The following is a 23539-nucleotide window of genomic DNA, read 5'->3' on the forward strand; positions in this document are numbered from 1 at the left end:
TTCTAATGTATGTGTAAGTGAAAGACAGAAGAGTGAGAGTATGTACAGATAATGCTTTCCATCACTATTACTCTGAATTCTAAATGGCACTAGAGAAACTGAAAGCAGTTTTATTTACTGAAACATTTTGTTGATAGGTGATATAAACAGAATTTCGTTTGGCATTCATCTGATTTACTAGTGCAGAAACGTTTTGCATTTATGCAGAAATGTGTTTGTGCAGGGTTCAGAACAGGTATATCAAACAGCATCACAGCCTTTGCTGAGATTAGAGAGCTGGCAAGTTTCTTCTGCAGACAAAGCCATGGCCTAGAAAAGGCTCCATTGTTTCATCATAGATCCGTTGGTGACTCAGATCCATGCAGAGATGCACAGCACAATAGCTTCTGCCAATACTCACACACCATGATTTATACACGACCTTGGGAGGTCGATCGTGTCACCGAAACACAGACAGAAAGAGGAAGATTTGATTTGAATTGCAGTACCTCGGCACTCTGCATGTGCTCCCCCACAACCTACAATTTTAACCTGCTTCTTACGAATGCCCTGTCACTATTTCAGGTCACTTACTTAGTACCTAATCTTTTAGAGCTGTCACCCCAAAATATACATCATTCTCAAAAGGGCTGTGGCCAGTAAGCCTCAGGAGAATGCAACTCCATGAAGAGAGCAATCTGTCCTATCTGAGACTGTGTTTGGTTAGCTCTTATTTTTACAAGAATGGTAGCCCTCAAGTAAGTGACATGGGGAAGTAACAGGGTGAAGCAGTTTCCTTTTTTTTCCCCATTTTGCTCACACCTTTTTCAGTGGTAGCTCAAGGTGAGTTACAGTCAAGTACACTGGATATTTCTCTGTCCCAGGAGGGCTCGCAATCTAAGTTTGTACCTGAGGAAATGAAGGGTTAAGTGACTTGCCCAAGATCACAAGGCGCAGCAATGGGATTTCAACTGGCCACCTCTGGTTTCCAAGGCCAGTGCTCTAACCACTAACCCACTCCTCTGGCATTGGACAGTGGATTCAGACTAACTCATTGTCACAAAGACCCCACGGCTGCTGTAAGCACTGACCTATCCTGGCAATAGGCAAGGGAAAGGGGATGGGACTTGATATATTGACTTTCTGTGGTCACAATTCCATATTATATACAGGTACTTATTTTGTACCCGAGGCAATGGAGAGTTAAGGGATCCTTTTACTAAGGTGCACTGAAAAATGGCCTGCGGTAGTATAGACGTGTGTTTTGGGCACACGCAGATCCATTTTTCAGCGCCTGCAAAATGGCCTTTTTTTATTTTTGCCGAAAATAGATGTGCGGCAAAATAAAAATTGGCACGTGTCCATTTTGAGTCTGAGACCTTACCACCAGCCATTGATTTAGCGGTGAGGTCTCATGTGTTAACCGGATGGTAATGACCTACGCACACCAAATGCCACTTGGCACACGTAGCAGATGTGAGCCAGAAAATAAAAATTATTTTTTGGACGCATGTATCGGGCACACACCAAAAATGAAATTACCACAACAGCCACGCGGTAGCCCAGCGGTAACTCCAAATTGGTGCATGTTGGGCACGTGTAGACACCTATGTGGCTTAGTAAAAGGGCCCCTAAGTGACTTGACCAGAGTCACAAGAAGCTGTAGTGGGAATTGGACTCATTTCCCCTGATTCTCAGGCCACTGCACTAACCATTAGGCTACTCCTCCATTCCAGTTCCTGGATCAGCCTCATGAGTCATATTTATTTATTTATTTATTTATTGGGATTCATTAACCGCCCTTATGAAGAGATGCACCCAAGACGCTGTGCAGTAAGTACATTTTAACATCAACTTACAATTTTGTTGACAGCATAACAATAGCAAAATGTATAAGTATAAACATAAATACAATGAAAGAGAAAAACTTGAAAACAACAAATTGAAACCTAATGATAAGACTACCATGAAACAGGCTCAAAAATGTACACATTTATTCAAATAACAGAGACATAATATGATGCAAGCATAATAGCGATGGAGTATCTCATAAGCACACAATTAGAACATTCAATTAACATTGCTATGATACTAATGTTTTTCTACAATACAGCTTACCATATAGCTGAGAGACCAAATGTAGATATATAGATGGGGGCAAGATGTGTGGAATAGAGTCAGTTGGGATAAATAGTTAGGTGGCTAAACTCAAGGTAAGTTCCTTGTACGGTTAATCAAGATATAAGGAACTGATCTAAGTTACAGTGTGTGTAGCAAGCTAGTCCAGGTGCAGAATGAGTGTATAGTCAGTCACCCTATGTATTAAAGGCTTGGGAGAAGAGACAGGCTTTCACCTGCTTCCTGAAGTAGAGGCATTCACAAGTTAGACGCTGGTGAAAGCAGTCATCCTGTGAGGGACTGTTGAGCATGATAATGACTTATTTTATCCAGTTTTAGGGCTCACTCAATTCAAATAACCAGGGGGTACTTTTACAAAGGCACTGAAAAAAGGCTTGCGGTAGTATAGGCATGGGTTTTGGGCACACGCTGATCCATTTTTTAGCGCACCTGTAAAAAAGACCCCTTTTTGCCAAAAATGGACATGCACAAAATCAAAATTGCTGCACGTCCATTTTGGGTCTGAGACCTTACCGCCAGCCGTTGACCTAGCGAAAAGAATCCAGGTGGTAATGACCTATGCGCGTCAAAAGCCACTTGGCACACACCCATTACACACGCCCGAAAATAAAAAATATTTTTCAAACGCACGTATCGGACATGCCCCAAAAATGAAATTACCACAAGAGCCATGCAGTAGTCGAGCAGTAACTCCATTTTGGTGCACGTTGGATGCGCGTAGACGCTTACGCGGCTTAGTAAAATGGTCCCCAGGTCTGGCCTTTATTATTTCCACTTCATAGGATTTTTGCAGGGTATTATTTATGGCAACTATTCCACCTCTCCCCCCCCCCCCCCCCCCCACCACCCATATTGTAATTCCTCCATGGAAAATGAAGGAAGAAATTTATCAAGATGTGTCCTAAAACTCAATAATAATCTTTCTCTTGTGGTACCATATTTTTTTCAGGATAATCTTGTTTTCTAAAATATAAGCACTGTTCCTTCCTCTTCAGGGTGATTATATTTCTACAATTGGTGAGGGCCCAGGGCAATTTTCAAACAGCAACCTACATGCAAAATCCGAGCCTAATTTGGTACTTACAGACCCTCTATCTAATTTCCAAAGGGAATCTATGTGTGAAAGTTCTCTTTAAAAGCTGCCAGACATATAATGTACCTATGGATATTCGCACATACTTTTATTTCCCAGGAATTATTTATTTATTGCATTTGTATCTCACATTTTCCAACCTATTGGTAGGTTCAATGTGGCTTACATGTTCCCAGAGAGATGGGTACAGATTCCAGCATTATTGAATGCAGAGAGCTAGTACAATTGATTAGAAATTGCGTAGTCTGCATTTACAGTATATATGGGATGGATTGGACAGGATAGGCGGTAGAAAGTTTAGAATTGTTGTTGTCCATTATCATGAGTATTTAGGTTGTGTTTCGGTGGTCTGGATAATTAAGTTGGTTCTGTGGGGATCAATTTTCTGGAGAGGTGGATCTTTAGGTTTTTCCGGAAGTTCAGGTAGTGATTTGAAAAAGAAAACAACCAATCGGCCTTGCTTTCCAATCCCACCCAAAACATTCTCCCTGGCCAGGAAAGCCTTTCCTAAATGCACCTCCAATTGAGCACATTGAAGCTAATATTCAAATGATTTCCCCAGATTATTTTGGAAGTTACAAATTTTGATTTTAAAAATCCCCCCACCCCGAAATGCTGAGTGCATAAAGGCGTCCTTTTACTATGGTGTAATAAAAAGTGACTTTAGCATCTCCTTTAAAGAACTAAGGCCATTGTTACCATAGCCATAAAAATGGCCTTTTTCTACAGTATTTTTTTGTTTTAATAGCCATGAGCTAATGTTGCCATTAGCCCATGGCCAAAAAACAATTTGCATGTGAGTACTTACGCCCATGCATTTTGAAGGCGGTAAGGTCTCGCACACTATTCCTGTGCTAATCAGTTAGCATACAGTAAAGTAGCTCTGATTAGCATAGAGCACCCACTCTCTGCCCCCAGACATGCCCCTTTCAAACAGTTTTTAAAATATTTTTAATGCACGGTTAACATGCACGTATATGTTACTTACCACAGGACGTCTTAGTGCATCCCATGGTATGCCATTTTCAGCTGCATTAGACTCATGTTAGCGCCTAATGCAGCTTAGTAAAAGGACCCCAAAATTTGTCTCACCAACTTGTAAGCCAGACTAATTAATCCCATTACCTGAAAGTGGAATTTAGGGCATTCCAGAGACCCCCTTTAGTTTCACCAGGGCCAGCTCTACCAATGAGTAACTGAGTTTTTCAGCCCTTCCTGACTTAAGGAAATGAAGCTCCACAATGAGTCTCTGCATATGGCTCCACATCCCTCTGATCCACCAAAGGCTGTCCCTAAGTTTAACTTTACCAGCTAAGTTGGGGTGCACAAACAGTTGCCTGGTGGGCTCATTTTCGAAAGAGAAAGACGTCCATCTTTTGACATATATCGGAAGATGGACGTCCTTCTCCCAGGCACGTCCAAATCGGTATAATCAAAACCCAATTTATGACATCCTCAACTGCATTCCGTCGCTAGGATGGCCAAAGTTCAAGGGGGCGTGTCGGAGGCGTAGCGAAGGTGGGACTTGGGCGTGCCTTACACTTGGACGTCCTTGACCGATAATCGAAAAAAACAAGGACGTCCCTGACGAACACTTGGTCGATTTCACTCGGACCTGTTTTTCTTATGATTAAGGCACAAAAAGATGCCCAAAATGACCAGATGACCACCAGAGAGAATCGGGGATGACCTCCCATTACTCCCCCAGTGGTCACTAACCCCCTCCCACCCTCAAAAACCATCTTTAAAATTATATCGTGCCAGCCTCAGATGTCATCCTCAGGTCCATGACAGCAGTATGCAGGTCCCTGGAGCAGTTTTAGTGGGTGCAGTGCACTTCAGACAGGTGGACCCACCCCATTCTCTCCCCTACCTGTTACGTATGTGGAGGAAACAGCAAGCCCTCCAAAACCCACCACAAACCCACTGTACCCACATCTAGGTGCCCCCTTCACCCGTAAGGGCTATGGTAGTAGTGTACAGTTGTAGGTAGTGGGTTTGGGGGGGTTGGGGGGCTCAGCACACAAGGAAAGGGAGCTAAGTATCTGGGAGCAATTTATGAAGTCCACTGCAGTGCCCCCTAGGGTGCCCGGTTGGTGTCCTGGCATGTCAGGGGGACCAATGCACTACAAATGCTGGCTCCTCCCACAACCAAATGGCTTGCATTTGGTCATTTCCAACATGGACATCTTTGGTTTCAAAAATTGCCAAAAATCAGAAACGTCCATATCTAGGGACGGCGAAAATTAAGGATTTGGATGTCCCTGATGGTATTTTCGAAATGAAAGATGGGTGTCCATCTTGTTTCGAAAATACAGGTTTCCCCGCTCCTAGATTTCGTTGTTTTGCAAGGATGTCCAAATCGCAACTTGGACGTCCCTTTCGAAAATGCCCCTCTAGATATATCTAGATGTACCACTGGCTGCCTTTAGGAGTGGGAAGGGGCAATTTTTGAAACTGTCATTCTTCACAGGTAAATAGGATTTGACTCTAATTATCCAAGAAAACAACAGGGCAGTCTATCTGCAAGATCCAAGATGGTGACACAAAAAGCAGAACACATGAAAAAATCTATATGAAGATGAATTTATTCAACCAACAATGCCTGACACAGGCCATGTTTCGACCATAAATAGGCTGCCTCAGGGGCAAATTATGTTGAGAACTGGATACTTCTTCACATATGTGTTGTAACTCATATGACTGCACTCATATGACAAGGGAATCCACACGATGGCTCCATGAATCCAACGTTATTGCTGGTTGAATAAATTCATCTTCATATAGATTTTCTCATCTGTTCTGCTTTTTGTGTCACCATTTTGGATTTATCCTCCATCCCCCTGGATTCTATATAATGTAACCAAAATTGTGTGCATAAATCCAGTCGTATTCTGGATTTGCTCATGCAATTTAATTACTTGACAAGCCAATCAGCGCCAATAAGTGTGCTGTCAAAAAGGGGATGTGGCCATTGGTGTGGAATGGGTGGACCATGAGCATTCTGAAAATCTACACACATGGTTATAGAATACATCTGCTCCATGCCTAACTTAGGTACCGGTATTTACACCAAATTTTACTTGGCGTACATGGACGTGCCTAGAGATCGGCACAGGCATGGCCGCTAGGTGTATTCTATATACTGGCTAGTCATATTCTATAAACTGCGCCTAAATCTAGGCATAATTTACAGAATACGCCTAGGTGGAAATATTTTCAATGCTGATTTTTCAGGTGCCGTATATAGAATCTAGTCCCATGTGCCCAAACACATCCTTTCATCTTTTTCTTTTATCTATTCATTCCTCCTTGTGAAGGATGCTCAGCCATCCTCTCTCTCACCATTTTCCATAAGCCACTTTGATATTTAGCATTTCTTATAATTTGACTGTCAAGCACTTGAATAAAGGTATAAGAACATAAGAATAGCCATACTGGGTCAGACTAATGATCTATCTAGCCCAGTATCCTGCTTCCAGCAGTGGCCAATCCATGTCACAAGTACCTGGCAGAAACCCGATTAGCAGCAACATTCCATTCTACCAATCCCAGGACAAGCAGTGACTTCCCCATGTCTGTCTCAATAGGAGACTATGAACATTTCCTCCAGGAACTTGTCCAAATCTTTTTTAAACCCAGATACGCTAACCACCATTACCCATATCCTCTGGCAACAAGTTCTAGAGCTTAATAATTCTTTGAATTAAAAACATATTTCCTTCTATTTGTTTTAAAAGTATTTCCATGTAATTTCATTGAATGTTCGTTCCCTGGTCTTTGTACTTTTTGAAACAGTGAAAAATTGATTCACTTTTACCTGTTCTACATCGCTCAGGATTTTATAGACCTCAATTATATCCCCCCCTTAGCCATCGCTTTTCCACCTGAAGAGCCCTAACTAACGTCTTTAGCCTTTCCTCACATGGGGGGAGTTCCATCATTTTGGTCACTCTTCTTTGAACCTTTTCTAATTCCACTACATCTTTTTTTTAGATACGGTGACCAGAATTGAACACAATACTGAAAGTGAGGTCAAACCATAGAGTGATACAGAGGCATTAGAATATTCTTGGTCTTATTCTGCATCCCTTTCCTAATAATTCCTAGCATCCTGTTTGCTTTATTGGCCACTGCTGCGTACTGGGCAGAATATTTCAGAGTTTTGTCTACAGTGACACCTAGATCCTTTTCTTGAAGGCTGACTCCTAAGGTGGACCCTAGCATCAGGTAACTTTGATTTGGATTATTCTTCCCAATGTGCATCACTTTGCGTTTGTCCACATTAAGGAGGTGCTAGCGTTTTTAGCGCACGCTAATATTTAAGGTGCACTAAATGTTAGAGACGCCCATAGGAGTATATGGGCATCTCTAACATTTAGCACACCCTAAATATTAGTGCAAGCTAAAAACGCTAGCACGCCTTAGTAAAAGAGGCCCTAAATTTAATCTGCCATTTGGATGCCCAGTCTTCCTGCAATTTTTCACAATCCGCATGTGTTTTGATAACTTTGAATAGTTTTGTGTCATCTGCAAATTTAATCACCTCACTCGTTGTTCCATTTTCCAGATCATTTATAAATATGTTAAATAGCACCAGTCCCAGTACAGATCCCTGCGGCACTCCACTATTCACCCTCCTCCGTTGAGAAAAATGGCCATTTAACCCTACCCTCTGTTTTCTGTCTGAGAACAGTCATGACAATTTTTCTTAGAGCAAATGCAAGAAAAATATACCTCACAGAATTTGCAAATTCCCCACTAAGGTTTGTCCTGCTAATACAAGCTCACAACTGACTCAGGGTCATGTGGAACAGATATACAGTGGTGGAAATAAGTATTTGATCCCTTGCTGATTTTGTAAGTTTGCCCACTGACAAAGACATGAGCAGCCCATAATTGAAGGGTAGGTTATTGGTAACAGTGAGAGATAGCACATCACAAATTAAATCCGGAAAATCACATTGTGGAAAGTATATGAATTTATTTGCATTCTGCAGAGGGAAATAAGTATTTAATCCCTCTGGCAAACAAGACCTAATACTTGGTGGCAAAACCCTTGTTGGCAAGCACAGCGGTCAGACGTCTTCTGTAGTTGATGATGAGGTTTGCACACATATCAGGAGGAATTTTGGTCCACTCCTCTTTGCAGATCATCTCTAAATCATTAAGAGTTCTGGGCTGTCGCTTGGCAACTCGCAGCTTCAGCTCCCTCCATAAGTTTTCAATGGGATTAAGGTCTGGTGACTGGCTAGGCCACTCCATGACCCTAATGTGCTTCTTCCTGAGCCACTCCTTTGTTGCCTTGGCTGTATGTTTTGGGTCATTGTCGTGCTGGAAGACCCAGCCACGACCCATTTTTAAGGCCCTGGCGGAGGGAAGGAGGTTGTCGCTCAGAATTGTACGGTACATGGCCCCATCCATTCTCCCATTGATGCGGTGAAGTAGTCCTGTGCCCTTAGCAGAGAAACACCCCCAAAACATGACATTTCCACCTCCATGCTTGACAGTGGGGACGGTGTTCTTTGGGTCATAGGCAGCATTTCTCTTCCTCCAAACACGGCGAGTTGAGTTTGTTGGATTATTTGTAGTAAATAATTAGCAGATCTTAGTACACACAGCTTCAGCTTTAGAAATGTTAATTTCTTTCTTCATCTCTCTCTCATTCACCCCTGAATAATTCACTGCTGAGTCACTTTAAAGTTGAAGTAACAAAACATCTGTTTACTCACAGTTTGTAGTTTGATTATAATCAGACAGGCTTATATATACATATTACTATACATTTGTATTATCAGCTCTTTCCATGTGCTTAGATGGTAATGGATGCTCACACCACCATAGATCCTCTCAGGTTAGGAGAGATCATGAGCTCCATGTGCTCCATGTGCTGCATGTGCTGCATCTAAACCCCCACAGGAAGTTGCATAGCTGTGTGACCTCTCTAAGTAATTCACATCAGAGGTCACAGAGTAATCACAGAGAAATAATAGGTGACAGGCAATGCATGTAAAATACAATTACATTCCAACAAACCCCTTCTCATGCATAACTGTCATGCAATTATTTATTCATACAAAGTCCAAGCTTTATACGCAGATTCACAAAATGTTCTCTGGGTAACGGTTTGGTCATGATGTCAGCTGTCATCTCACTGGTGTGACAATAGTGTAGACTGATGACCCCTTCTTTCGCCAACTCTCGCACGTTGTGGTATTTCGTTGCAATGTGCTTGGTGCGTGACTGAACCTTGTCATTCTGTGACAGTCGGATGCAGCTCTGATTATCTTCCATTATCTGGATTGGTCTCTTTTCAGCTATACCAAAATCCAGCATAAGTTTTTCAATCCACATCAGTTCTCTGCACGCTTCCGATACGGCCACATATTCAGCTTCTGTAGAAGACAAACTCACAATACTTTGTTTATGACTGGCCCATGAAATTTGTACATTTCCATACATAAACACATATCCACTTGTGGATTTATAATCAGAATGATCCCCTGCCCAATCTGAATCACAGTAACATATTAGTTTTGGATTACTATTGGCTGAAATCTTTAATTTACAATCAATGGTACCCTTTAAATACCTTACCATCCTTTTAACTGCAGTCCAATCTGATTTGGTAGGTGAGCTGACCCTTCTGCTCAAAATTCCTACTGCATTTGCTATATCAGCCCTGTATGTGGTAGCTAGATATAAAAGCTTACCTATGGCTGATCTATATTGGATGTTATCTGGTAAAGGTTCTCTTACTGTTTCATCCTTCAGAAAATCAGTGATCATGGGAGTGCTTACAACTTGGGCATCTTGCATACCTAAACTTTCAATAAGCTCATTTATTTTCTGCTTCTGGCTTAGAAGATAAGAACCATCATTTTGTTTCTCAATTTCTATACCAAGATAGTATGACACATTACCCAGTTCTTTTATCTCAACATTCAGGTTTAAACACTTTACAATGTCCTTATACTCTTGCTCACTTTCGCTTGCAATGAGCAGATCATCAACAAAAGCTAAAATGTATGCATATTGTCCATTTGTGCACCTAGTGTACAAGCATTTATCTGCTTCACCTTGCTTAAATCCTAAATTTGTCAATATTTCATGCAATTTTTCATTCCAACATTTTGCACTTTGCTTTAATCCATAAAGACCTTTGTTTAATTTACACACTAGCTGTCTTTGTTTTGTATTTATGAAACCTGTTGGTTGTTCCATGTACAAGTCTTCAGTTATTTCTCCATGAAGAAACGCTGTTTTCACATCAATGTGGTTGACTTGCATGCCTTTTGAGACTGCAATGCTCAGAAGTGTTCTGATTGTCGTGTGTTTCACTACAGGTGCAAACACTTCATCAAAATCTTCTCCATATTTTTGAAGATATCCCTTTGCCACTAATCTGGCTTTATACCTTTCCACTTTTCCTTGTGCATTCCTTTTTAACTTGAATACCCATTTGCATCCTATAGCTTTCTTGCCAGGAGGTAATTTTGTAAGAATCCAAGTATTATTTTTATCCAATGCATCAATTTCTTCTTGTGCAGCTTTATGCCATTCAGCAGCTTCTTCTGCTGGCATTTTCTCAATCTCATCCCATGTTAAGGGCTCTTGAGCTTCTGCTGACTTTGTTAGGTAAGACAGTCTTGGGGGTGGAACACCTTTGTTTTCCCTGGATGAGCGTCTGACAACAGGTTGGTCTGACCTTTCCGCATCCTCTAAATCTGAGAGTTCTTCTCCAATTGATTCCCCTTCTCCAACTGTACTGTCTTCTTCAATGATCCTTTCTGTGTCTGCTTCCTCTGCCTGTTCCTCGTTAGATACAGATGAGTTGCTTTCAGACATCTGCCTTGGTATGGCATTTATATACACTGGCATGTCTATTATGGTTCTAGTTTCATATTCTGGATGATAAGGCTCATCTGGGATAATCCAGCCTTTATCAACCCTTTTGTTTTCATCAAAATATGTAACATGTCTTATGCCAACAATGCCAGTTTTCAGATTCAAAATTCTATATCCTTTGTGTCCTGGAGTATAGCCAACTAAAATGCCCCTTTCTGTTGTGGAATCCAGCTTATGCCTTCTTTGCTTTGGTACATGAGCATATGCTGTACTTCCAAATGTTCTTATGTGTGACAGGTTTGGCTTCCTACCATGCCATGTCTCATGTGGTGTGCGCTCAGCGCCTTTAGTTGGCATTCTGTTTTGTAGGTACACTGCTGTGAGAATGGCTTCCCCCCATAGTCTTTTAGGGAGATTGCTATCTGACAGCATACATCTGGTCATTTCCACAAGTGACCTAAATTTTCTCTCTGCAACAGAATTTTGCTCTGGTGTATAAGCTACTGTTGTGATATGTTGAATGCCTTCTTGTTCTAGAAATGTGCACATGCTTTGTGAAGTGAACTCACCACCATTGTCGGTCTGAAGAACCTTTGGTTTTCTTTCAAATTTATTGCTCACCATGGCTACGTATTTCTTCAGCATGTCTGTGACTTGACTTTTTTCTTTCAGCAAATAGGCCACACAATATCTAGAGAAATCATCCAAGAATATTAGCACAAATCTGTTATTTCCCAATGATGGGATATTAAATGGTCCACATAAGTCACTGTGTATTAAGTCCAGTACTTTATTACTCCTATTTCCTGTGTATGCAGGAAATGAGGGTCTCACACCTTTTTGAGTAACACAGTCTATGCATTTCTCCATTTTACCAGCATCTGCACTTATCTGAATGCCGGTGGCCAGTTGCTTACTGTAAAGATCCTGGATCACCTTAGAATCACGATGTCCCAGGCGGCGGTGCCAGATTTCCAGACTACATTTACCATCATTCTTCCTTACTTGCGCCATATGTGAGGCTTCACCTGAAATGTTCAGCTTATAAACATCATTATGCATAAAAGCTTCAGCATACACTTCATCATTTTTAGAGATTGTGCACTTACTGTTTTCAAAATGAATCACAAATCCCTTCTTATCTAATGTAGATACACTAAGCATATTACAAACTGCTTGGGGAATATACAAGACATCACTTACAGGAATTTCTTTAACTTCATTAGACACTTTGCATTTTAAGAATCCAATACCTTTTGCTTGGATCTTAGCAGTCCCTGCGTTTGCAGTTTTAAGAATACCTTCCTCTGGACACATTTCCTGAAAGAAATCCTTACAATTGGTTAAATGGCATGTGCTCCCTGAATCCAAAATCCAAGTACTTTCATTTGAATTATTATTTACCATAGTCAAAGATTTTTCTGCCATTAGAAAGCCCTTGTGTTTATCTTTGTCCTTCATACATTTCCTGGTTTGAAAATTCTTTAGTTCCATTGGCTTAGGTGAGCTAGAGGGAGTGTTTTGTGTTTCCTTACACCATTTAGATACATGTCCCTCCTTTCCACATGAGTAGCAAATCAGCTTGCCCTTGGGTGGAGTTTTCCCATAGCTCCGCCTTCCTCTGTTCTTTGCCAAGAAATTTGTTTCATTTCTCTCTGACTGACTTTGAGAACACATCTCCTCAGAATCATTTATTATGCATTCCTGCCTTAGTTTTGATGTTGTCTGTTCAAAAGATTGCCCTTCAATGGCCTCATTTACAGACCTAAAAACATCAAACTTCTTTGATAGTGAGGTAAAAAGAAATGCTCTTTTCAATGCATCACACATGGGAATTCCAGAAAGTTCTAACTTTTGAAATGAAGACATAAGATGCATAATGTGATCATTACATTTACTTTTATCCCTTAATTTGGTTTCATTCAACTCTGCTAACCAAATTGGTTGCTGCTTTGCATATGTAGTTGCATAAATAGTTCTCAGTTTATATAAAATGTCCTTTGGTGTATCTTTTCCCTCCACTAATATGGCTTGTTTCTCTGAGAGAGCTTCCAAAAGCATGCACTTCACATAATAGTTTGCATTGTCCCATTCAGCCATATTTTCAGCTGTTCTGTCTTGGTCTAAGCATATATTTAATCCTTTTGCTCGAAGGAGACATATGAATCTTAGTTCCCACTGCTGATAATTAAACTCAGTTAATTTTGGCACCTTGAGAGAATAGAAAAATGGTGAATTTCCTCCCTCAGCCATTTTCTTAGCCTTCTGTCTGCTGTGTGGGGGGAGAGAGAGACAGACTGAATCTTTCCTTTAAAACTTAAGAGAAAAATGTGGCCTTTTTTTCTGCCTGGTAATATTTCTCTTCTTTTTCAATTCCTGGACCCTGGGCCCATAACCCTTTTGTTGGATTATTTGTAGTAAATAATTAGCAGATCTTAGTACACACAGCTTCAGCTTTAGAAATGTTAATTTCTTTCTTCATCTCTCTCTCATTCACCCCTGAATAATTCACTGCTGAGTCACTTTAAAGTTGAAGTAACAAAACATCTGTTTACTCACAGTTTGTAGTTTGATTATAATCAGACAGGCTTATATATACATATTACTATACATTTGTATTATCAGCTCTTTCCATGTGCTTAGATGGTAATGGATGCTCACACCACCATAGATCCTCTCAGGTTAGGAGAGATCATGAGCTCCATGTGCTCCATGTGCTGCATGTGCTGCATCTAAACCCCCACAGGAAGTTGCATAGCTGTGTGACCTCTCTAAGTAATTCACATCAGAGGTCACAGAGTAATCACAGAGAAATAATAGGTGACAGGCAATGCATGTAAAATACAATTACATTCCAACAGAGTTCATGCCAAAGAGCTCAATTTTTGTCTCATCTGACCACAGCACCTTCTCCCAATCACTCTCGGCATCATCCAGGTGTTCACTGGCAAACTTCAGACGGGCCGTCACATGTGCCTTCCGGAGCAGGGGGACCTTGCGGGCACTGCAGGATTGCAATCCGTTATGTCGTAATGTGTTACCAATGGTTTTCGTGGTGACAGTGGTCCCAGCTGCCTTGAGATCATTGACAAGTTCCCCCCTTGTAGTTGTAGGCTGATTTCTAACCTTCCTCATGATCAAGGATACCCCACGAGGTGAGATTTTGCGTGGAGCCCCAGATCTTTGTCGATTGACAGTCATTTTGTACTTCTTCCATTTTCTTACTATGGCACCAACAGTTGTCTCCTTCTCGCCCAGCGTCTTACTGATGGTTTTGTAGCCCATTCCAGCCTTGTGCAGGTGTATGATCTTGTCCCTGACATCCTTAGACAGCTCCTTGCTCTTGGCCATTTTGTAGAGGTTAGAGTCTGACTGATTCACTGAGTCTGTGGACAGGTGTCTTTCATACAGGTGACCATTGCCGACAGCTGTCTGTCATGCAGGTAACGAGTTGATTTGGAGCATCTACCTGGTCTGTAGGGGCCAGATCTCTTACTGGTTGGTGGGGGATCAAATACTTATTTCCCTCTGCAGAATGCAAATAAATTCATATACTTTCCACAATGTGATTTTACGGATTTAATTTGTGATGTGCTATCTCTCACTGTTACCAATAACCTACCCTTCAATTATGGGCTGCTCATGTCTTTGTCAGTGGGCAAACTTACAAAATCAGCAAGGGATCAAATACTTATTTCCACCACTGTATCACCAGTTTAGCAGGTCCCATCTACATGATGTGATATCCACAATGAGAAATGAGAATACCTCACAAAATTGATATCTGCCAGGATGATTTGCTCATAGAAAACCATGCTAAGACACAACTACTTTGCAGAGGATTAGAGAAGAGATTTTTTTTTTTTTTCATGCAAATAGCCACTTGCAGGAAAGGAGCAATGCAGCACTTTTTTAGATCAAAATTCTTACATCAATATCAACTTAAAAACCAGAAATTATCTTAGCAAGCATTTTAAACCAGGCATTATCTTAGCAAGAGTGTTCCCACATAGAAAAACATATTAGGGATCATGATCCACCCCCACAAAATGTGCACATTGGGATGGCTTCCATGGATCCCACATAGACTGTCTCTGATGAACACAATATACTGTGCACAAGCATATGAATATCCATCTGGCTCTATTAACAGTTTGCTGTACAGACACTTCATAAGCTACAATTTAATTAATTATTAATAAAGAGCAGTAACCGCGCTGCCTCAACCCTTCTGATCCTCCGACCTCCTTCTCAGAGAGCTGTATGGGGAATTCTTCACAGACAGAGAGGAAATCTTCTATTTATAGCCAGGTCATATGCCTTCCACTACTCTACAGACATAAGCAAAATGGAAAAATCTCTTCCTACCCTTCCTCTTTATATCTGGCATACCCAGCTTGTTCTTACAACTGTCAGAAACCAGATTCACATATGTGGTAACAATTAAAAAAAAATTAAAATCTGTAACAAATGTCAACCTTTGAGCAAGCTGCAGCATTTCTTGTTTCTTTTGCATTTGCCATATAGAACTAGGGTGGAAAGAAACATAAGTGTGTTGCTTAGGGCTGGATTATATAAATGGTGCTCAAAAATGTGTGCAGGAAAAGATCAGTGCTAAGCGTGATCCTAAAGAGGGTGCATGTCCTTTATAGAATCATGCTTAGTGCTGATTCCCGTGCCCTAACATTTGGTGCCAGACTTACACCTGCTGAAACCTGGTGTAAATGCTGGTCAGAGCTGGCTTAATCATTGAACCAAGTGAGGCTCTGGCCCAGGGCATAGGTGATTAATGGTGCCAAAATACCCAGCCTCTGAGCTCATCTGGACTACAGGTTAAGCCTTTTGTTCTCCCCACAACCCCCCCCCCCCCCCCCTTTCAGATCTAGAGAGGAGAGGGAAAGAGAGACTGGACTAGGGGAGGAGAGAGATGTAAATCCAAGGGAGGGAGAGATAATGAGCACATGTAGAGGGAGGAAGGGAGTGCCGGAGGTGATGCGATGGAGTGGGGTGGGGGTGTGCCACCTAAGCAAGTTGGTTTAGGGTACCACTACCCCTTAATCCAGCCCTGATGCTGGCGCCCAAGTGGGGAACAGAGACTTGGTATTCTGTAACAACATGAGTGACTTTTCAGAATGTCCCTGACACGCCCATCTCTCTCCCATGACCACACCCCCTTTTGATTTGCATGTGATGGGGTTTGTGTGCCTTGTGTTATAGAATAGCACAGCAAGATGAGTGTCCACTTTCTAATTGGTGCTAATTAGCATAAATAATTGCTTGTTAGTGGCCAATCATTGCTCATTAATGGTTCATAAGCCAGTTAAGTTGTGTGCGCATCTCGGGATCATGCCCAAATTTTGGTGCCATATATATAATCCAGGGGTTAGTGTGTTGTGGATCATTTCTCCATCTCTACTCATTTCAATATTCCTTTGTAGGTCTGATCTGTAAAACTGATACCGTACTCAAGGGGAGGGGGGAGTCACCAGAGATCTGTGCACAGGGCCGTGCCAAGGGTCTCTGGCGCCCCCCCTGCAGACTACCAGTTGGCGCCCCCCCCCCCCCCCGCACCTGCCTGGCTCCAAGGCAGCGATTCCCCTCTCTCCCCTGCCCTCCCGCTCCCATGTAGGAACTGCCCGCCCTCTTCTCCCCCCCAAGATCCCTTTCCTTTTTTTTTTCTTTTAAATTTACCTTCCTCTGGCAGCGCAGCGTCAGTGAAGGAGGCGGCGCTCCCAGTCCCGACGTCTCTAGCCTTCCCTTGTTCGCTGCTCACTGCCCCGCCTTCTTCTGACGTCACTTTGGGCTCAGGCCCACCCAGTAGCAGCACACCTATGATGTGGCTGTCAGGGATCCCTAAGCCTCACCAGCCAAAAACTCCCAACAACTGTCCCTCCTGCATACCTAGTAAATAGCAGATCTTCGCGAGCAGCGGCTGATACATACTATTTGCACCAGCCCCACAGCCTTCCCTCTGATGTATTCCCACCTATGCGGAAACAGGAAGTTGCATCAGAAGGAAGGCTGTGGGTCCAACATGAGCAGTTGCTGCATGCGAGGGAGGGAGGATGTTTGAGAGACCAAATGGCATGCAGGCGAGAGAGGGAGAGACCAAATCACTTGTGGGCCAGGGCAAAGTTATTCTGCCCACCCATCCTGGGCCCAGGCCCACCCAAAATTGGGTGTCTGGCTACACCCCTGACCCAGATAAGCCATATTCAGGGCTGGCTCAACCACCAGGCAAGACTATGTGGTCACCTAGGGCAGCAGCTTCTAGGGGGCAGCAAAGAGCAACTGCAGTAAGAACAAAACAATAGATTCTGATAGCCAGACAAACTCAAAGAGCCATCAACACAAACTTTTACTTGCAGAATGGGTACACAGTTTTTAAATAGCCCATTAGGCTAGGTAAATGACTTTGGAAAACTGCCCTCATTATTTGTGTGTGTGATACATACACACAGGCAACAAAGTTTAATATTTACATAAGAACAGCCATACTGAGTCAGACCAATGGTCCATCCTGCCCAATATCCTGCTTCCAGCAGTGGCCAATCCAGGTCACAAGTACCTGGCAGAATCCCAAAGAGCAGTAAGATTCCATACAGAATCCCAAAGAGCAGCAAGATTCCATGCTACCGATCCCAGGGCAAGCAGTAGCTTCCTCAATGTCTATCTCAATAGCAGAGTATTGATTCTTCCTCTAGGAACTTGTCCAAACTTTTTAAAAGTAGATATGCTAACTGCTGTTACCACATCCTCCGGCAACAAGTTCCAGAGCTTAATTATTGGTTGAGTGAAAAAAATATTTCTTCTTATTCATTATAAAAGTATTACCATGATGTCTTGGAAAGGGAGCAGATTACGGGCATGACAGTTAATTGGGGGCAAGCACAATGCTGAAGGTTTGCCTAGGGTGCCCAAACTTTGCACCAACTCTGCCCATAACTGCTGCAACTCTGCTCGCCCCTCCCTCTCCTCCATGTACTAATGTAGTAAGTATTCTTACAGAATTACTACTACTACTACTATTTAGCATTTCTATAGCGCTACAAAGCGTACGCAGAGCTGCACAAACATAGAAGAAAGACAGTCCCTGCTCAAAGAGCTTACAATCTAGTAGACAAAAAATAAAGCAAACAAATCAATTAATGTGTAGAGGAAAGAGGAGAGGAGGGTAGGTGGAGGCAAGTGGATACAAGTGGTTACGAGTCAAAAGCAACGTTAAAGAGGTGGACTTTCAATCTAGATTTAAAGATGGTCAAGGATGGGGCAAGACGTAGGGGCTCAGGAAGTCTATTCCAGGCATAGGGCGCAGCAAGACAGAAGGAGCGAAGTCTGGAGTTGGCAGTAGCGGAGAAGGGAACAGATAAGAAGGATTTATCCAGGGAACGGAGTGCACGGGAAGGGGTGTAGGGAAGGACGAATGTGGAGAGATACTGGGGAGCAGCAGATTGAGTACATTTATAGGTTAGTAGAAGAAGTTTGAACAGGATGCGAAAACGGATAGGGAGCCAGTGAAGTGACCAAAGGAGAGGGGTAGTATGAGTAAAGCGACCCTGGCGGAAGATGAGACGGGCAGCAGAGTTTTGAACCGACTGGAGAGGGGAGAGGTGACTAAGTGGGAGGCCAGCAAGAAGCAGATTGCAGTAGTCTAAACGAGAGGTGACAAGGGTGTGGATGAGGGTTTTGGTAGAGTGCTCGGAAAGAAAGGGGCGGATTTTACGGATGTTGTAAAGAAAGAAATGACAGGTCTTGGCGATCTGCTGGATCTGAGCAGAGAAGGAGAGAGAAGAGTCAAAGATGACCCCAAGGTTTCGAGCTGAGGAGACAGGGAGAATGAGAGAGCCATCAACAGAAATAGAAAACGGGGGGAGCGGGGAGGTGGGTTTGGGGAGAAAATGAGAAGCTCGGTTTTGGTCATATTTAATTTCAGGTGGCGTTGAGACATCCAGACAGCAATGTCAGACAAGCACGCTGAATTCAATTGAGTTTCTTTGTCAAGATGTTTCCCTAATTAAATATTGCTGCCTAGGATTCAGTAAACTACCGGCTTTAAGATATGTCACTATGGGGCCCTTTTAACTAAAGCTTAGCATGTGCTATGTGCCATATGGCCCATAGGTATAAAATAGGACATGCAGCATTTAACGCTCACTAATGTCTGTTAACATGCACTAAGTTTTAGTAAAAGGGCCCCTATGTACAATTCAGTAATGTTTCCATTACTGTGTCAGACAAGCAGGTCTATGGTGTTCTGCTTTCTATTCTATCTATCTACCTTTGTGAAGCAATATTCCAGCAGCTGGGCTGACAGTGTACTATAATGCTTCCAGCTCAGATTTCCTATTCACCATTGATAATGTGACCTTGGATTAGTCCCTGGACTTTTCATTTTCTCTTTTAAACTCAGATTATCAGTTCCGTAAGGCAGGGACAACATCTTTTCTGGAGCCATGTACTCTGGAGAAGCTACTGAAATAATAGATGTTGTCTCATATGGGTTCAGTAAAATAAACATGGACTGATAATATCAGGTTATATCATTCCTCTGGAGGAAAATGTAACATTCAGAAAACTCCAGTGCCATCTGGCTACATGCACTAGAGCCTTCTGTGTTCATTTAAGTTCCTACTATATTTCGGAGGCATAACAGCATAAGACAAAATGCTCCTTGAATAATCTTTAAATTGTTTCTATTGTTTTGGTTTGGAGCACATAGATTTGAAATTGTCAAGTCTAAGAGGCCTGGGGAGCACATCTGAATTCCCATTACCAGAGGCAGTTAACAAAAATGGTCAGTGCTGAGGAATTTCATAGTGAAAATTAAAAACCAAATTGTTCGGTATCCACAGAACAGCAAATGACAAGTGTGAAACCCACAGAGTCTGATTTAAAAGTCTCGTTCTGTTCAAAGAAATTTAGCATTGAGCTTTTTCAGTAAAAAGGACCAAACAGCAGTAATGCGGAAATGATTCCTATCACGAGGTCACATAGCGTGCTTTTTTATAAGTTAGTATGTAATCAATCTTAAATATCTATCCACTTGCACAAGTGCTCGCCTATAAAAGGGGTTTCCTCACTTCGCAGATGCCCACTGAATACAAACATTGTTCTATCTTACAACTATGTACCGAGGATGAAGTCTGGAGGCAACCCAAGTGCCAGACAGTGCTTGGCAAAGTCAAGCTCTGTTTTACCATGTTATGCAAATGAGGAGAAGAAGCTCAGCGCCATATGCTCCTATCAGATGGTCAGTATAAAATATTCTGATAAAAAGGCACTCCCTGACCTCAGCAATTTTCCAACAAGAAATGGATAAACCCAGAAACTTGCTCAGAAATTAAAAGTTTCACATGTTTGCAAGGCCAATACAATCCCACCATCATATGCCTCGGTTGCATTATGAAATCTTGTCACCAGATGTTCTCTTTATTACCTATTATTATCAAGGTCTCAAATCTGAACACCCAAGAGACAATGTGGTCTGACCTCAATATACAATTATCGAACTGAACATTCTTCCTTGGGCTCCTCCAAATATAGTCATTGAATTTCTTTTGTAAGAGTGGGAGATTACCAAAATGTTAGTCACTTGGTAGAATGAGCTCTGCACAATGCTTAGCCAATCATTGCTAAAAATGTCTTGATGCTAGATAACTCACTGAGGGGTCTTTTTACTAAGCTGTGGTAAAGGGGGACCTGCGCTAGCCTCAGTGCATGTTTTTGACACGTACTGAGGTTTACCACAGCAGGTAAAAGGCTGTCTTTTTTTTCTCAAAAAGAAATGGCCATGCAGTAAGTGAACCGCTTGCTGCACGGCCATTTCAGGGGGGGGGGGAGCGTTTGGGCTGCCATGCTAACCCGGCGGTAACCGGGCAGTGATTACCGCCGGGTAAGCACTGGTGCTACAAAAATAGAAAATATTTTTGTAGCGCCGGAAACGGCACACACTGGGGGTGGGAACTACTGCCGGGCTCCTGCAGTAGCTCGGTCGTAGTTCCAGATTAGCGCGTGGCAAGCCTGTTGCTGCGTGCCAACCCTTTAGTAAAAGGGGCCCCTGAATTAGTAAACCTTATTATAGACCACAGAATCCAAGAAATGACAGCGATACTGTATATTTATTTACTTATTTATTTGCTGCATTTGTATCCCACATTTTCCCACCTATTTGCAGGCTCAATGTGGCTTACATTGTTCCGTTATGGCGATCGCCATTCCAGAGTGAGAGATATAAGTGGTATTACATAAAGATCATGAGTGACATAGTAGGTTAATCAAACAAGTATAAAGAGATCACAATTCGGGATAAGAGAAAGTAGTATATATAGCCTGAGTTCACTCCATGATGGTGCTAGTGACCCCACACTCTGTATAAGAATGCAAAAACACTGGGGTCCTTTTACTAAGCAGCGGTAAAACATGGCCTTAGAGTACCCTTATGCAGGTCTTTATTTACCACAGCCAGAAAATGGCTGATTTTCCATTTTTCCAATTAATGGCTATGTGCTAATATTGCTGTAGGGACGCAGCCAATCACAAAAATTAGCACGCGAGACCTTACCTAAGAGCTCATGCGCTATTCACGCACTAATCAGTTAGCATGCGGTACAGTGGCTACGCTGATTCCCACTGCCAAGCTCCACACTCCACCTACAGCCAGCCACTCTCCCTCTGAAAAAAATTCTAAAATATTTTTTTGCACATAGTTTAAACACGCACATTTTGGTTTTACCACAGGATGCCTCATTGTGGCCCACAGTAAGCTCTTTTAAGAGTATGCAGTATGCATGTGCTAGCGCTTAAGAACATAAGAATAGCCTTACTAAGCCAGACCAATGATCCATGTAGCCCAGTATCCTGCTTCCAACAGTGGCCAATCCAGGTCACAAGTACCTGGTAGAATCCCAAAGAGTAACAAGATTCCGGAATCCCAAAGAGTAGCAAGATTCCATGCTACCAATCTCAGGGACAGCAGTGGCTTTCCTCATTTCTATCTCAATAGCAGACTAGGAACTTTTCCTCTGGGGGTCCTTATTAAAAGGACCCCTGAATGTGCTCTCAGTTCTAGAAAAGTAGCATGAGTTAGGAAAAAATAATCTTGGTATAAGATTTTTTCATTATAATAATTGTCATTTTAGCCATTAATTTTCTTGAAAAGATGAGTTTTGTTAACTTTAACATAATTAAATATAAATAACAAAGCACATTTACTAGGCAATTCCCACAAAACATAATCAGGCATCGTTTTCTCCCTATCATAATTCCCCCACTGAGCTCTAAATCAGAGCCTATTATAATCATTGCAACTAAAAGAAGCGCGAGAAGCTCATTTTAGCTCTACACTTGGCATCTGGAATTGTCAGCTTGAGCTTCCTCTCCATGTCACAGTTCTTTCAACATTTCTGATGCAAAAGGAAGCTGTCAGAGTTATCCCTTCTTAAGGTTCAGCACCAGCGCTCTTGGCTCATATATACGCTTTGAAGTCATCCCTATAAAGTATACTTTCAAAGAGGTGTACTTTCTACAGAAGAATAGCTTGCGAAGAAATGAACTCTCTATACTGTTTGAATGTTATGTTTTAAGGGTAGTAAAAGGTAAAACAAAAATGCATAAATATGTGAACGCTAAAGCCAGACTCAGAGTAAAGTTCAGAGTAAAGTTTCAGAAAAATGCCATGGAGTTACACTGAAATCTCACCGCCGTCCGACCCGGTTCCGATCCTCATCTGTCCCATCTAGGAAGGGTTACATTTGCAACTTTTTTTTTAAAAGCTCTCCAGCCTGATTTCAGTTTTCAACATCAGTCAGTGAAGGTTGGGGGTAGGGGAGCGCTGCTTCTGTTTGTGTATTATAGCATGCACGAAAGACCGGACCTGACCCCAGAAGAGAACAAGCTATGCCTCACAGGCTCACGGAAACATTAAAAGGGCAATGGCAGGATTGTTTCTTTGTGTGCCTGCCGCAGGAAAAAACTCAAACCCAATTGCCCCCTCCCCCCTGCACCGATGGGTGGGGGGGGGGGGTAGCCTGGATTCAGTGCAACACCTATAATGCACAACAACAGAAGCGAAATGCTGTGCTGAAAATGTACCTTCCCATGACAGGAGGGGTTTTGAGCTAGCTGCATGCAAAGGTCGCCCTTGGGGCACCTCCTGCAGTTCCAAAAGCAAGCATCTAAATGGGATCGGCCACAAAACCCCGCCCCAGCTCTGCTCACCTGCCCTGGCAGCGGCCACGCAAGCCCACAGCAGCAGCACAAGGGCATCCATCGGTCCAGGAGTGCTGTACCCCGTGCGGGCTACCTGACAGCTCCGACACAGCTCTGGAGGAGCCCGAGTCCTCCTCCCACTCCTCCTCCTCCTCCTCCTGAGGCACAGACCACGGCTCCCTGCACCGAGGGGTAGGACTGGGGGTACTGGGCTGTCAGATCGTCCCATGACTCTCTCCTTCCCGGCCTCCTCCCTGCTGGGGCTGGGGTAGC

At 42.6% G+C, this 23539-nt stretch overlaps 1 protein-coding gene across 1 annotated transcript in view; it reads right to left on the reverse strand.

Moving 5' to 3' along the window:
- NELL1 (neural EGFL like 1) overlaps nucleotides 1-23334 on the reverse strand; it is a 633167-nt gene extending 609833 nt beyond the window's left edge. Inside the window, exon 1 of the mRNA XM_030200710.1 lies at nucleotides 23276-23334. Coding sequence (XP_030056570.1) covers nucleotides 23276-23327 — 52 coding nt within the window. The 5' untranslated portion in view covers nucleotides 23328-23334. The remainder of the gene's footprint in view (nucleotides 1-23275) is intronic.
- Nucleotides 23335-23539: the final 205 nt, after the last annotated feature.

This window comes from Microcaecilia unicolor, chromosome 4 (genome assembly GCF_901765095.1).
Source record: "Microcaecilia unicolor chromosome 4, aMicUni1.1, whole genome shotgun sequence".
NCBI classification, from domain to species: domain Eukaryota; kingdom Metazoa; phylum Chordata; class Amphibia; order Gymnophiona; family Siphonopidae; genus Microcaecilia; species Microcaecilia unicolor.